General features: G+C 48.2%; 1 protein-coding gene across 3 annotated transcripts in view; it reads right to left on the reverse strand.

Moving 5' to 3' along the window:
- Positions 1-7,238: 7,238 nt before the first annotated feature.
- Positions 7,239-16,370, reverse strand: part of SIX3 (SIX homeobox 3) — a 101,173-nt gene continuing 92,041 nt past the window's right edge. For 2 of the 3 annotated variants that reach the window (XM_040453858.1, XM_040453857.1), the window contains exon 4: positions 7,239-7,721. In XM_040453858.1, the coding sequence (XP_040309792.1) occupies positions 7,632-7,721 (90 nt within the window). In that variant the 3' untranslated portion in view covers positions 7,239-7,631. Of the gene's footprint in view, positions 7,722-14,937; positions 15,083-16,370 lie in introns of those variants that run through there. The other variant, XM_040453860.1, reaches the window with a different exon arrangement.

Below are 16,370 nucleotides of genomic sequence, written 5' to 3' on the forward strand. Positions count from 1 at the left end.
GGGCCGTGGATCCAGCCCTCTGCTTACACTCCAGAGCAAGGGCTGGCCACCACCACAGAAACCAGCTTTGCTCGAACAGATCCTGCCTGGCCACGGCCATTTCATATCAAATATTTGAATGGCCCTTCACAATATAAAAAACTTCCTCCTATGGAAACAAAGGGTAAAAGACTTGCCCAAGGTCACACAGGTCGGAAATGGCAGAGACAGCGTTGAAATTCGGGACCTCTGTTCCAGTGCTTTCCCAAGAGCTGCCTCCACGTTAATGACTCAGGCTGCATGCATAGGAGACTACCCTATCATCCTTCTCTTCCCCTCAAAGATCCCTTCTCCCCCCCACCCCCACCCCCAAAAACCCTCCTGGGGGTAATAGGGTCAGCTGTGAGCTGACAAGCAGACTCTTCCTTTTCTTCCTCCCCCAACCCCCTCGCTGAGTTTCTCTCTTGCCACATCCTGAGACTGCCCAAGTGATCCACTAACGTTGCTAATGATCTTCTAGCAATGAGGCCAGGTGCTTTGTTTTCCAACTTTCTGACTGTGATCTCTGGAAAGCGATTGAACCACTTGTGCCTCAGTTTCTTCATTTTACAAATGAGGATACTACTAGTCCTGACCTTTTAAGGCTATTGAGAGGATTAAAAAAATTTTTTTTTAATGTTTATTTATTCTTTTGAGAGACAAACAGACAGAGCATGAGCAGGGGAGGAGCAGAGAGAGAGGGAGACACAGAATTCAGCATAGAGCCCGACACAGGGCTCAAACTCACAGACGGTGAGACCGTGACCTGAGCCAAAGTTGGACGCTCCACCGACTGAGCCATGCAGGAGCCCCAAGGCTACTGAGAGGATTAATTGAAATGCGTAAAGACCTGAGAACAGTACCAGACACACAGTAAGCACGTGATACATGAGAGGTGTTTTTTGTATTGTACGTGTTTGTATTTCTCATGCTGTCGAGCACAAAAACTCTATTGAACATACTATGTCTTGCACAAAAGAGATGCACATAAATGTTGGAGGAAGAAAGGAAAGAGGGATTGAAGGAAGGAAAAGAAAAGAGGTATAAAAAGGAATTTACAGTAGCTTCTAGATATAGAACAAAGACTGATCTGTAGCTAAGTTTTCTTTGTTCTTTTAAAACATCTTCATATACACACCAAGAGAAAAATTCTGGCAGTGCAGAAAAGACCAATCCATTGGGAACTTATGAAATTCACCTCAAGTTGCAAACAGAATGGCTAGGATGTGTCCTCTTTGTTGACCAACCCCATTCTAGTGTTGGAGAATCAATACTCAATCCTTTCAAATCCGTTCTCACATCTAAACGCGCAGTTACTCTTGATTACATCAATTGCCATTTTATTAGATTCTCATTTCAGCATCCTGAAGGCCTGGCTTATTTCATCCTCCGCATTGGCTGGGTATCAAGTTCTCTGCTGGGATTATCTTCTTTCTGTTTCCTCGTGACCTTCCTAGCGAAGGTGGATGTTCACAGCATCTCCTCGCATTAGTGTGAGGACTGTTTGGTTCACTCTTTTCCTTCTGGCTTGTGCCCCTCATGCAGCTCACATCAGGAAATGCTCTGTGTCTAGTGAGGGAGGGTGTCGGGAGAAGGTGATGTGAGTGAGGTGGGGTTCCAGACAACTAGGAGGTTCTTCCTTCTGACCCTTCCTATATTCACCTGGGTTCCTGATCCCCAGGGCAGCAGCCGGAGACGGCACCAGATAGCATCCCTACCCTGGACAGACCCAACCTCGGAAGGCTGCCGCACGCTCAGTGCTGTTCTGAGAGAAGGTATCTGTGTTATGGGTAGGCTCTGAGCAGTCGTATTCGGGCCTTAATGACCACCCTTCTCACCTTTCTAGCACTGGAAGAGCTGATTGGACCAGGGGCAGGCATCTAGATCAAGGGCGGCCAATCCGGAAGATGAGCTACGCCCATCAACTCTCTAAGGCATTTGAACCAAGAAATGCAAAGTGAAGGGTGTAATTAGCAATAAAGCTAAAACAGAAGGTCTGCCCTGTAAGAAGAAACCAGAGAAGCCATCATAATCTAGTGTGAGCCAAAGTTACATGGGAATAGAAATTATAAGTAACAGAAGCCAGACGCAAAGAGTTATCAGGAGGGGAATGGAAAAGACACACCCGACGGGGCAGAAACACAGGCCGCTTTTGGGAGAGGACCCTGGTCCAGCTCCCTCAGTTCGAGACCACATTCTGGTCCAGGCTAGGAGTATCCCTCAGATAAATCTCTTCTCTTGAGGTAACTTGAACAAGTCTCTGTTTCTTACAACCACTGGAACCTAACTATTGCCTCTGTGCTCCTCAGGCTTCTCCTGATTGGGCATCAGGACTAATGGGGGGCCCCGGACCATCAGCAAGAGCAGGCCCCGGACTTTTAACTCAAGTCGTTGCCCTGCACTTGGAGTCTGGGATCCAAGGTAATCCAACAAGCACATACACTGAGCACCTGGGAGGCCCTGTGCAAGACCTGGCAGAGCTAAAGATGAGTAAGAAAGTCCTTGCCTGGAAGGAGCTTGTGACCTAAATAGGGTGGGAGGGTGTGAGAAACACACAGGACTAAGTCCGTACAAAACACAACAGATCAGTGTGTCAGAGAAGGAAAACAACGCTTTGGAGTTTCGGGGGGAGTTGTGGTCACCTTAGGATGTGGGGTTCAGGAAAGCCTGCCCCACTTTGCTGGGGATGCGCACGAGGAGTGTAAGATATATGCAGATTGCTGTTGCAGAGCTTGGCAACTGAGGGGATACGAGGGGTGAGGAAGGTAGAGGGTGACGCTGAGATTCCAAGCGACATTGTCAGCTTAAGAGGGAAGACGTGGGTGATGGGTTCGGGACACCCTACCTCAAAACATGGCACCTTGGCATATCGGGTATCTTCAGCTGAAGGAGCTTAAAGGAAAGTAGCAGAAGCAGGAAGGTCACTCCGACCTCCCCCACCTCGTCCTTCTTCCCTGAAACATGTCACAAAACCCCCATGTGAACAGGTCCCCTCCCTGCACCAGGAGGAAGACATCCTTACCACTGGAGACAGAGAGCTTGAGGCCCAAGAAATCTGTTCGGACAAATCGGGTTAAACCAACCCTTATCTTCCTAGTAACTTCACCGCCCCCAGCAAACCCCTCTGCCTCGTGGATTCTTCACAAGTGTGTTGTTTCTTTGTCTACAAGGCGTGAAATCTTCCCGCTCTGGCTGCTTCCTCATTCTCCTATAAAGGCTCCGGTGCACATGGAAAACTTTAAGAACATTTGTGTGCCTCTCCCCCTGTTAATCTGTCGCTGTCAGTTCAATTTTCAGACCCACCAGGGACTCCAGGAGGGTGGAGGAAAGCATTCGCCTCCCCTGCACTGGGGAGTGGGAAGAGCTGATGAGACATTTGGCGTGTGGAATGCGTGATTTCAACCAGCAGACGACAGGGCAGAGGGGAGATCCACCCGACAACGAGAAAGGTGGGTCCGGGATTTAGGACAGAGTAGATTTAGGAATCTGGAGGAAGGAGTCCCTTGCAGGGACATAAAACTGAGGAAGAAAATGGGAATGCTGTGTGGCTGAAGAGACCTGACCCGGAAGAAGGGAGGAAAGGAAAACGAAAGGAGGGGGAGCCACGGGACCGCGTGGACAGCCTCGGGGAAGGGACAGCATCTCAATGAGAAGGGGTGTCTTCACCCTTCCAGGAGCCCCTGCTGGAGGGGTGGGAAGGAGGGGAGGGGGAAGGGCAGTCGTTTGAGGAAGATATGAGCAGACGAGTTGCAAGGAGCCAGGACAGAGGAAGGAGGGAAGGTGCAAGGAGGCACCTGTATAGTGAAGGTCAAGCACCTGAACTCCGGGGGGGGCAGCAAGCGCGTACCTACAGACTTCGTCCTCCACCATGTGGGTTTGGAGCAGGGTGGGGGGGAAGAGAGGATGAGACCCAAAGAACAGCTCCTGAGCAGGACGGAGTATGCATGTCATAGGCCGGGAGCCAGTTTCCCACCAAGATGTCACATTCTCTAAATTCATCTCATTGCAGCCCCCGTAAGCTTTCCTTTAAAAATTATTTGTGGGTTTTCTCGGGTGCCTGGGCGGCTCAGTCGGTGAAGCATCCAACTCTTGATCTCAGGGTGGTGAGTTCAAGCCCTGCATTGGGTTCCACTCTGTGTGTGGAGCCTACTCACAAGAAAGTGTTAAAAATTATTCGTGGATTTTCCACTTTTATAAACAGTTCCTTGTTTGTTTGTTTGTTTGTTTGCTTAAGGACTCAAGGGGTGGCTCAGTTGGTTGAGCATCTCACTTGGGCTCAGGTCATGATCTCTGGATTCAGGAGTTCGAGCCCCACATCAGGCTTGCTGCTGTCAGCTCAGAGCCTGCTTTAGATCCTCTGTCTCCCTCTCTCTCTCTACTCCTCCTCTGCTCACGCTCTCTCTCAAAAATAAATGAACTAAAAAAGAAAAAAAAAAGGATTCAAATAAGACAAGAAGAAAAGTGTGCCATAAACCCTCCCTCCTCAAAGATGAACACTACATGTTTTTTCCACAACAGTCAACACACACAGAAACACCTCTCGAAAAAAAAAAAAGGATCAAAATATACACACTAATGGACATTTTTTTTTAATTGAGCATATTGTGGAGCTTTTCCCAGATGAGTACACATAGATCCACCTCATCTTGTAATAATCACACCATGTTCCATTGTGTAGATTACTGGACCACCCTAGTTTATTTAACTAATTCCCTATTGATGGACAGTTAGGGGGCTCCAACGGTATGCTACTGGGAATCGTGTAATGGATATATCTATTTCTTCCACAGTTGTGTGAGTATTGCCATAGGATAAATTCCTTATATGTGGAACTTCTGGTTGAAAGGGTAGGGACATTCTAAGTTTTATGGATAATGCCAAATTGCTCTCTAAAAACATGCCAGTTTACTCTTCTGTCCCCAGCCTGGAAGTTTCCATTGTCCCCACACCCTTGCCAAACGGGGGTTTAGCAGTATCTGTCGTCTTTCCTACTCTGATAGGAAAATGTAAAAACTGCCGTTGTTTTCATTTGCCGTATTCATAATTGGAGAGATTGAACACCTTTTCATAAGATTTGAACATTTGTAATTTACCTTCTATTCGGGGAATTTCTGTAAATATTCTTTTCCCATTTTTGTAATGAGTTGCTGGATGTTTTTCCCTACTCCCAGGAAGACAATATTTTAAGAGAGGTACACAGAGGTCTGTACTAGGAAACATTTTTTTTAATTTTTTTAAACATTTATTCATTTTTGAAAGACAGAGAGAGACGGAGCGTGAGCAGGGGAGGGGCAGAGAGAGAGGGAGACACAGAATCCGAAGCAGGCTCCAGGCTCCGAGCTGTCAGCACAGAGCCTGACACGGGGCTTGAACTCACGGACTGCGAGATCATGACCTGAGCTGAAGCCAGACGCTTAACTGACTGAGCCACCCAGGAGCCCCATGTGCTAGGAAATGTTTTTAAACCGTTTTGTGTATCCAGAGAGCCATACTACCTTCAACAGTGAGTACTTCGTGGATACTCATAGCGGCAAGGAAGATAGCTCATGTAATAGAAACACACATCATAATATTGTCTAAAAGACTGAACTTGAACATTAGAGATATCGGTGTTAGCAACAGAGGTGTGCAAGTTTGGAAATGATGTATTACCTCAGATTCAAGGAAGGTGAAGTTTGACGTGGACACCAGCTGGTGACACAGAAGCAGATTGGAGGGTGACACAAAACCAGGACAGATTGCTGCCTGGAACCCCCTCCCTGAGAGTTATAGCAATTCCAAGCTTGGAGGAAGTGGTATTAACCATCAGAGCATGGCTGCCATCGTGCACGCCCATGATGTGCCATTGACTGTTGCTGCTAATGTGCTTGGGTTAGAAGTTTAAGAAACTGCATATTAGTTTATTCCTTTGTGTGAGTTCTGGTGTCTCAATCCTTTGTTGTCCTTATAAAGTCCCAAGTATCCTTTCATGTTTTATCAAGGGCTGAAACCTGAACTCGGGCAAAAATGCATGTGTGCGATGCAAGAATAGCAATGGCCAACAGTTTTTGTCACCACACTGATGCCCAGAGTAGACAGGAAAGACACTCAGATGGTTCCAGAGCAGTGCCTGTTCCCATGCGAGTGTACCCCCCATTTTTACAAATGAGAAAAGGGGCCATTGTCTGACCCCCGTGGTACCCTGGACCACATACCCAATAAATATATTTGTTAATTAAATTGAAATCTTGATGTGGTATACACCCCAAGGAATCAAGAAGCCATAAAAGTTTAAAACTAGACCTAACACTTGAATTGCTAAAGTCAAGGACACAGGTTCATTCTATTTTGTTCCTGGACATCATTTCTCCCTAGGAGACAGTTTTTCTTCTACCAATTTCCTTTTTTCTTTTAATTTTTTTAAACATTTATTTATTTATGAGAGGCAGAGAGAGACAGAGCATGAGTAGGGGAGTGGCAGAGAGGGAGGGAACACAGAATCCGAAGTGGGCTCCAGGATATGAACTGTCAGCATAGAGCCCGATGCGGGGCTTGAAGCCACAAACCGTGAGATCATGACCTGAGCCAAAGTCAGCTGCCTAACCGGCTGAGCCACCCAAGCGTCCCTCTTCTACCAATTTTCAATCGCTTCCTCACCCAACGCACCCTTATTCCCTCCCTTCTGGAGTTGAGACCAAAGAAAGGCGCTCCCTGCGGCTCTTCAGTTTGGCTGTGATTGACCAGCTGGTCCTTCCAAAGTGCTGGCTGGTCGGGGGACTCTCTCTGGCAGCTGATGAGTCCACATGCGATGCCTGATTCTGCTGCTTTCTCCAAAGCGAGTGACCGAAAACATGCCTTTTCCAACAAGGAAACTATGTACGATTCGGTTCCCAAGTCATGTTTCATGTTTACAACGGTCTTCTCATCATCGTTAGTTGGATTAAATTTAGTGATTACAAAGATTTTTGTTTTTATCAATAATACCCTTGATCTTGAAAAACAAGAGCAATTTAAACAGACCCAGATGCTCTAAACTCCACCACATGTTTGTTGTATTTTTTTTTTAATCGCATTGTATTTGAGGCTGTCATTTAAATCAATTAAAGATGAACGTTATTCCTATGGCCACGTTTCCCTGGCTTCTCACACTAAACCTTTCCTGTTTCTAGTTATTCAGTGGCAGAAGCCTCGAAGAAAAACGTTTAATGTTAATTATTATGTGGTCCCCCCCAAACTCTTGTGAACGGGTAGGTTCCCCTACCAAAGCCCATGAGAGGTAATCCCAGGGGGAAATTACCCTGGCCCTGCCAAGTCATTGGATTTTAAGTCACTGCTCTGTTTATCTCCTTTCAGCAAACGTTTCCCCCCCCCCTTTAAAATGGATCATTTAGTTTCATTATTATCACTACGATTATCAACAACTCTTTCTGTCAGTGTAATTCAACCAAGACTTACCGAGCGTCCCCTGACTTTCTGTAAACATTTCCTCCATCTGTAAATCGAAGCAGCTCCAGTGACTTTGGTCATGCGGCAGTGAATTCTGGGAGCTGGATGGGGGGGGTGGGGGTGGGGGAAGGCATGCAACAATAAAGCAGCAGGCTGTGTGTATAATGTAAAGAGAAGGTGGCTTGGCATCAGGGGACGTGAGTTGAATCCTGACCTTGGCATCCATCGGTGACCCTTGGGCATGTGATCTGACCTCGTTTGAGTTTTCGTTTTCTCACCTGTGAAAAAAAACACATACGTAAAAGACTTCTTGACAAAACACTCCTCCAGACACGTGGGTGGGTAGCAGTTGTGTACAGGGTCCTGCAACAGTGGGCCAGCACGGGGCCAGAGCTGTGTCCTGTTTGGGCAAGATGGGTCCTTCTCTGAGGAACGAGGGTCCCCCTGGGGGCCTCAGGTCTGGCCGATAAAGGGAGCCTGAGGAGCTCTGGCCAGAGCTGGGGGGAGCAAAGACATGTGAGAGCGCCCTTGCGGGTGGAGATGGGGATCTGGTGCTAAAGAAAGCCAGCAAGGGGCCTGCAGAGGTTTCCTGACCCTTGGGATGAGGATGAAGAAATAAATCTCTCCTTGGGATCCCCCTGGGAATGACGCAGGACCCTTGGCCCCTTTCCTCTCCAAGCCAACCAGGTTTCTTTTATTTTCTGGGCTTATTTCCCTTTTGTCCTTCCTTAAGATTTACAGAATCCTTTTGAGAAATTCCAGGTGTCACCACTAAGGGCAGTTCAGAGAAAGGGTTTGTGCCCCCACTGGGCTGGGTCGTTCAAACAGCAGCCCCTGCTCCTGGGCCCAACAAGGCAGGAAGAGTGGGGATCAGGTTGGGAGAGCCCAGGGATGACTCACGCAGACAGACCAGGGCCTCGTGCTCCCAACTGCTCCTCCCACCTGGAGAGGTGAATCCGTCTGGAGTTTTATTTTTGCTCATTTTTTAAAAATGTTTATTTCTTTATCTTGGAGTTCTATTTTATTACAAGAGGCAGAACTCTCTCACCCTCTTTCCCAGTCTCACTTCCCAGATACCCCAGTCCCCGACACCCAAGTCAGCTAACAGCCCCGGTTCCACGCTCAGCTGGGGCCAGACACTCTGAACTGTTTCCAGCGGTGGGGAAGGGTTGCCTGGAGCCATCGGCACTCTTTCCCAGGCCACAGGATGACCCAGCGCACACGCTGGTTGGCTAAAGTGAGACTGGAGCCTGTGGCCTGGAAAAACACTTCTCTGGCTTGTAGGCTCAAAGGTCGGTCTCACCTTTGATCTCTCAGATTGGGCTCCAATCAACGGAGTGAACCAGCCCCTTTGTGATGTAATCACTCCCCCCACCTTTTTTAAAATTTCTTTTAAAGTGTATTTACTTATTTTGAGAGAGGAGAGACAGAGAGAGAGCACGTGAAAGAGGGGCAGAGAGAGAGAGAGGGAGAGAGAGAATCCCAAGCAGGCTCTGTGCTGTTGTTGCAGAGCCTGACGCAGGGCTCGATCTCACGACCCCTGAGATCACGTCCTGAGCCGAAATCAAGAGTTGGAGGCTTAACCGACAGAGCCCCTAATCACTCCCCTTTGTGATGTAAAGGGCTGGATAAAAGTGAACTAAACACGGAGGCTGGGGCCGTGTTCCAGAAATCAATTTGCTGCTAGGGGTCAAGTGCCTTCCACTGAATGTCAAAAGGCCACTTAAAGATCAGCAGAAACCCCCTTGTCATCTGTGTTTGTTTTCTCTGTGCTGCGAGGAGCCTGGTCGGTAGGAACTCTCATGGTTGCAGGCAGCCGGCTTCCAACTCCTTAAGCCTGAATTGTAATAATCACAGCAGCTAACAGCCTTTGTTTTTCTCCAGAACATAATGTATGCCAGACACAGATGATCTCCTAAAATCCTCGCAATCAACCCATGCATTTGGTCTTCTTTTCATCGTTTTGATAAGGAAACTGAGATTTAGAGAAGGTGATCCGCCCAAAGTCACACAGTGGGGGGTGGGGGGGGGGGCGAAGGCAAGATGCAGGGGAGGCCCTGGCCTCCTCGTCACTACCCACACTTCAACCGTGGCTGGTGTGAGTTACGTCTCCTGTGGTCACTGGTACCAGACACAAACAGTGGCGGGCTAAATAAAGAAGTAAACAAATAAATACAGGAGTAAGGAGAGGGCTTAGCCTTTACTGGAAGATCTCTAGAAGGCTCTCAGAATCCAGTGGAGAGCTGCACCCCCAGGCAGGGAGGAAGCAGGGCAGCTGGCGGCCTGAGCAGGGTCGGTGACCCTTCTGTCCACAGCACTTGGTGCCAACTCTCATCTTCAGTGGTTCAAAGCTTCGGAACCTCTAGAAATAAAAGTCAGAGATCCCCACTCGGTCAGGTGTACATCCTGGACCAATCAGCTTTTGCCCACAGGCCAGGGGCAGGAGCAGACACAAGGATGCCAGGAAGGGGTAGGACAAGAAGTTCCTACAGAGAGAGGGTCATTGTGAGCCAAGAAAGTCAATGATGGTAGCAGAAAAGGTGACCGAGAGGGACCATGAAATCTTCCTACACATAGGGAGTCAGCAAACACAGAAATCTAACCTGACTGCTGGCGGGCATTTGGGCCCCCGTGAGGTAGACCTGTCTGACCCCATCCACCCTTACCGGGTAGGTTCCCTCTGCCCCCAGTCTCTCTATCACCTTTATAAGGCTACCTTGTCAGTGCATTTGCTCAGTTGGCGCCCCCACGCCTAATGTATCCTCCCTCCTCTCCAGCAACCCAAACCTTCCTCATCCTTCAAGGGAGGTCCCCATCCTCCAAGAAGCCTTTCTTGGCCCTTCTGCTTCTTGCCCCCCCACCACTGTCCTGCCTCCTATAAACACCTAGACCATCTAATCTGTACCTTACATCTTACTATTTAGCCCTGTTCTATATTATTTATTGTTCTTATCTATTTCTTGGTCTTCTCTCTGCCCATTTGAATAGACCCTTTGAGAGAAGAGACCTTATTTTCTCCATTTTTATATTGTCTCTGTATAATCTAGTGTAGGACTGAACACCATAATAAAAATATCCACAAAAATAATAGCTCTCTTTTTTTTTATTTTTCTTTTAAATGTTTATTTATTTTTGAGAGCAAGAGGGAGGAGCATAGAAGGGCAGAGGGAATGGGAGAGAGAGGATCCAAAGCAGACTCTGTGCTGACCACAGAGAGCCCGACGCAGGGCTCGAACTCATGAACCATGAGATCACGACCTGAGCTGAAATCGGCACTTAACCAACTGAGTCACCCAGGTGCCCCAATAGCTCCCTTTATACAGCCTTTCAGAGGCCTTTTTTTTTTTTTTTTTTTTTTTTGTATATTATTTCATTTGCTCATCCCAACAAGTCTGCAAATTAGGAAATGAAAATAATGTACTCCTGACTCAGCCACATGATGCCTGGGGCCTCAGCCAGAGGCTAAAATCATCTGGTGGCTGGTGCTGGCTGCCAGCTAAGATTCCACTGAGGCTGTTGGTTAGAACACCCCCCACGTGCCCTCTCCATGTGACCTGGGCTTCTTCACGACATGGCAGCCTCAGGGTAGTTAGACTTCTTACACGGTGGCCCAGGGCTCCAAACGTGAGTGTCCCAGAAGAACTAAGGAAATGGTGTGGACTTTTCTGATCTAGTCTCCAAGGTCATGCAAGGTCACTTTCTACTGCATTCTACTGGTCACAAGTGAGTCACTAAGGTTGGCCCAGATTCAAGGCAAAGGCACATAGACCCTCGCTTCTCAATGACAGGAGTGTTTTAAAATTGCCTCAATTTCCCGTTGGACAGATAGAAAAACTAAGGCCCAGGAAGGGTAAGTGAGCTTGCATAACCCTATGCAGCTGACTGGAAAACAGCAGAGTCAAAGGCATCCCAGCTGCGTCAGCAAGTGTCATTCTCCTGTCTGCACCTGGCAGGTGATATATTAATGGAGAATCTAGGGCAAGTGGCAGCAAGGTCAAGAAGGAGGGGGAGGGGGGGCACCCGGGTGGCTCAGTCAGTTGAGTGTCTGACTCTTGATTTCCACTCAGGTCATGATCTCACGGTTCATGGGATCAAGCCACGCATCAGGCTTTGCACAGACAGTGCAGAGCCTGCTTGGGATCCTCTCTCTCCCTCTCTGTCTGGTAAATAAATAAATTTAAAAAAAAGAAAAAAAAGGAGGAGGGGGAGGGCCCAGTGGTCTTCTCTGCTCCAGGGGGCTCCTTGGATCCCTCTGACCATTTTGAACTCTAACCCGTGTGAGAGGTGCCCACTTTCTTGGTGCTGAGAAACAACTCTCTTAGATAACTAGGAAATAAATAAAATGAGAAGCTCACCGCCAAATGTGCATGCTGTATATCGAGGAACATAAAGAGAATAGATCTGTCTGTGGCCTATTTCAGGGTCCTGGGAGACAATCATGCAAAAGAGACTGGGGCTGAAGCCTGAGCTGGAGGCTGGAGGCTGGGGACTGGGCTGCAGCTGGAGGTTAAGTGCTGGGGGGCTGAGGTTGGGGAGTAAGACTCGGCACTGGAGGCTGGGACCCAGGAGTGGAGGTCTCTGACCGCTTCACTTTTCCAATCTGGTCTGACACTCAGCCCACGGTCTGCATGCTTATTCACACATCTGCTCAGCACTTGCCTGCAATCACTTAAGTTTTATTATTGGACTTGTCACCATATTAATGTAGCTGTACGCTTAAATTGATGGTAATTGTAAGTTTCCTGAAAAACCTTGGGTTTTTTGCAAGTATTAATTAACTGATTCACTTACATTAAAAACAATTATGTAACCGCAGACCTGCCTCCCTAGCTCTTCATGTCAAAGATGGGGGTTTCACGTAATGCATAAAATATGTCGATCAAAATTTCACAATTAAGGTCAATTTTCATTTGGAAAGTAAAGATAATTAACCGACTCGCACCTGTAATCTCCTGACATGTTTCAATTAAGAAAATAATTCTTTATAAACTTTGCAATCTGGACACTCAGAGAACATGTTAATACAGCTACTGATAAATATAATCATTAACAAAATAAATCAGGACCCCTGGCTGCAAATCTGAGGGGGCATCTGTTTTCATGGTAAGCCAATGACGCTAGAATTTGGGAATGCTTGTACAAAGGCCCAGCTGGGTCCTTAAGCAGCTGAGGAAAAAAACACCAGTGGCATTCTCTGGCCTGCCCCCGCGGTGAAGCCCTTCCCACAGAAGCTGAACGTGTAAAGGTTTTTCACTCTTCCTCTGTTGCTTCCTAGCTGTGTGACTCTGGGCAAGAGACTCGATCTCTCTGAGTCTCTGTTGCCTCATTTATTACCTGAAAAGAAATGGTATCAATCTCATATTGCTGCTGGAATTGTACATGAACTGATAGCTAGGCAACATGCTCAGCACTATGGCCAGTGGTAGAACTCAGTAAAAAGGAGATGCTTTGGGTTCGTTGAGCCCAGGAGGGGAGGCGAGGAGAGGGAGGTGGGAATCTCTAGCTATAGAAACCTGGGCAAGTCCTGTCTCCGCCCCTGCGGATGTGGATGTCCCATCTGTAGATGTCCTTCCGGGTGGCCCTCTGTGACCTCTCCCCCAGTGTGATAGGGTGAGATGCCAGCTCCCAGCCCCATGCTCCCTCACACATGCTGGGAACTCACCTAAGGCCTCACACCCGCCAAGGTAAGGGACGGAGGCTCTGAGAGTCAAGGGTCTCGATCCATTTACTAGCTCTGTCCAAGGTCGTGGCAAAAGAGCAAGTAAATCCCCCAGCCCACAGCTACCTTTGTGACAAGGCTCTGCTTTCATTCCTGTCTGAGAAACCTTCTCCAGAAACACTAGAGATTCCCTGTTTTGCGGCTCCTAAGCCCCCCATGGGCAGTTGAACCCCCCAAACGATAGACCTGACTCCTTGAGACCCATCTGCAGAGTCGTCTAAAAACATTAACTTCTAGATGTGTGCAGGTGGCAAGATACGGGAAAGAGAACCTGCCCAGCTCAGGCCCACCCCCCACCAAATCTCCCCAAGTCTCTAAATGAACTTGGCCCAGCCCAGCCTCCCAGCCTTTGATTCTTCATCAGGAAATGGGGCTGATCAGAGGAACTCCAAGGTCCCTTGTGCTCCCCAGTTATATATACTTTTGTTTTCCTTTCTTACCTCCTTCAGAATCTATTTTATTGTTTTTTACAAAGCCGAAGACTCAACAGAGGTGTTTGGCATTCTTTTTTCTAAAAAGAAGACATTTGGCCCCTTGGACTGGGGCTTTGATATGTCTCCAGTAATGGGGCGGGCTTTTTCCCCTGACCCAGTCACCCCACGTGACCGTGAATTTGTCTGGGAAATGATCTCTCATAGAGGTTCAGTGTCCAGTGAGGTCTCATGGGGTAGGTGGGGATCCAGACAAGGAGCCTGGGGGCAGGGATCAGCCCTCCCCCTGTGAGGCTGCCAGGCCAGCAGACTCGAAAGCAAGAGTTGGGAAGGGCCTTTTCCCCACGGACCCTCAGTGAGTGGTGAGCAGCAGAGAGGAGGGAGGTGCTCTGCCACACCGGATTAACCCAGTTCAACATCTCTTTCTAGGACCCCTTTGCCTCGATACTCTCAGCAGAAGGCATCGCCATTAGGAGAAAGCAACTGTGGTCGACTAAGTTCTCATCGTCGCAAAGAAAGCCCCCTCTGCACGCTAGTCACGCTATTCTCCCCCTCCTGGGAGTCTGTCCACTCGCTCTCCTGCCCGACACCAGCAGCTGCCGAACCCAGCAGGATGGCAGGAGTGGTAGGATTCAAGGTCAAAACTCCCGGAACCCACCCTGAACCCACCCTTACCATTGATTCAACAAAAGCTAGTGAGAGTCGACCAAGTGCCAGGCACTTTTCTAGACGCTGAGGTTATAGAGGTGAGCAAAACAAATACGAACCCCCCCATCTCGGAGCTTACATTCTGGTAGTCGTCTGGCAGAGGCCATAAAAGAAACAAGTAAATAAAGCAGAGAATATGGAGAAAAATAAAACAGAGAAGATCCCCAGGGATGGGAGGTGTGCCTTTCCTTTTTAAATTTTTTTTCACATTTATTAATTTTTGAGAGACAGAGCTCGAGCAGGGGAGAGAGAGAGAGAGAGAGACAGAATCTGAAGCAGTCTCCAGGCTCTGAGCCATCAGCACAGATCCCAACGTGGGGCTCGAACCGTGAGATCATGACCTCAGCCGAAGTTGGACTCAACCTACAGAGCCATCCAGGAGCCCCAGGAGTATGCCGTTTTTAATAAGTGATCCGGGACCATCTCTTTGAGAAAGTAACATTGGAGCAAAGACCTGACATAGGTGAACTTCAGTCTTTTTTTTTTTTTTTAATTTTTTTTTAATGTTTATTTATTTTTGACAAGGAGAGAGAGGCAGAGCATGAGTGGGGGAGGGGCAGAGAGAGAGGGAGACACAGAATCCAAAACAGGCTCCAGGCTCCGAGCTGTCAGCACGGAGCCAGACGTGGGGCTTGAACTCACAGACCACAAGATCGTGACCTGAGCTGAAGTCGGACGCTTAACCCACTGAGCCCCCCAGGCGCCCCAGATGACCTTCACTCTCGACTCTCATCAGTGGATCCGTGGGGAGGTGGGAAAATCACTTTCCTCCTGGGTTTTCCTGGAAAATAATCAAACAAACGGGCTGACCTTAAATCAGTAACTTGCAGACATTTTTCCCCCTGTAGCAGGCACCTTTAGGGAAACGAAGAATTTACCCAAAGCCCTATAGATTAGGATAAAAGACAATGAGGACAGATCACCCAGTTAAATATGAATTTCCAGGAAACAATGAATCTTTTTTTTTTTTTTTTTGGTATATCCCAAATGTTGCATGGGACGTCTTCACACCAAAAAGTATTTATTATTTATCTGAAATTCAAATTTAACTGGGCATTTTGTCTTTTTGTTTGCTAAATCCCGCACCGTGGGAGCAGGGGAATCACTTCTCAGCGCTCTGGAGCTCCGCTGCCCAGCAGCCTCCCTGAGCCTCAGTTTCTCCGTGGGCAAGGCTTGGAAGGTATCGCAGAGAGAGAGTGATGGATCTTCAAGGGAAGAATGAGTGATCACCACATTCCAGAGCTCAGCCTGATGTAAATCCCAGGCCAGGAGCCCTCGGATCTGAAAAAGGTTTCACTAAAATACCCAATGAGAAAGCTTCCGGCCCAACGCCCGGTGGCAGCGGGTGCCCAGAAACTGTTTTGTTTGGGTCTTGTTTTCTGGAAAATCGCCTTGCCTTCTCCCGGGCCAGGCTTTCTGAAGGCCAACTTCCGGTCCATTTATCCCAGATGGCCCCTTAGCTCCACAGGGCCAGGAAAGGGTTGACAGAACATGTTACTGAGTCTGGGAAAGAACCCAGCAGAGTTTGGTGGTTTTCTCTCTTCCCGGAAGTTTGCTCATTCCTGGGCCGGTGGCTGAGCTAGGTTTGGCCCTTTCACCTTCATTTGTCTTGGAAGGGCTGGCCTTGGACTATCCCACCCAGTGAGCACTAAATTGGAAAAAACGGTGACATTTTTTAATGAAATGCAAAAACCCCTCAAGGCTAGATAAAGAGCAGAAATGCGAACTGCAAAATATCCGATGGTTCCCGGCAGGTCCTGGAAATGGTCTCTTAATGGCATGAAGGAGAAGCAAGGCTTCTCCAGAGCCCGCAGCTTCAGAACATGCTGGAAGCAGCTGGGACTTCTCAGCTGGCAGCAAGTGCTTGTTTTGTCCCTGGGGTAAACTCAGTAGCCAAGGCGGTCTGCTCTCAATTACCTGCCCTGTGGCTTATCTGAGGTGGGATAACATCAGCATGAGGGAGAGGAGAATTGGGGACAGAGGGGAAGGGGTGACGGTGGCCCTGACCTAGCACATGACACCAGGACATGGACTGGCTCTGGCTTTCTCGAGCTGTGTGTCTTTGGGCA

Source organism: Herpailurus yagouaroundi, unplaced genomic scaffold (genome assembly GCF_014898765.1).
Source record: "Herpailurus yagouaroundi ecotype Mexico unplaced genomic scaffold, PumYag 210, whole genome shotgun sequence".
NCBI lineage: Eukaryota > Metazoa > Chordata > Mammalia > Carnivora > Felidae > Herpailurus > Herpailurus yagouaroundi.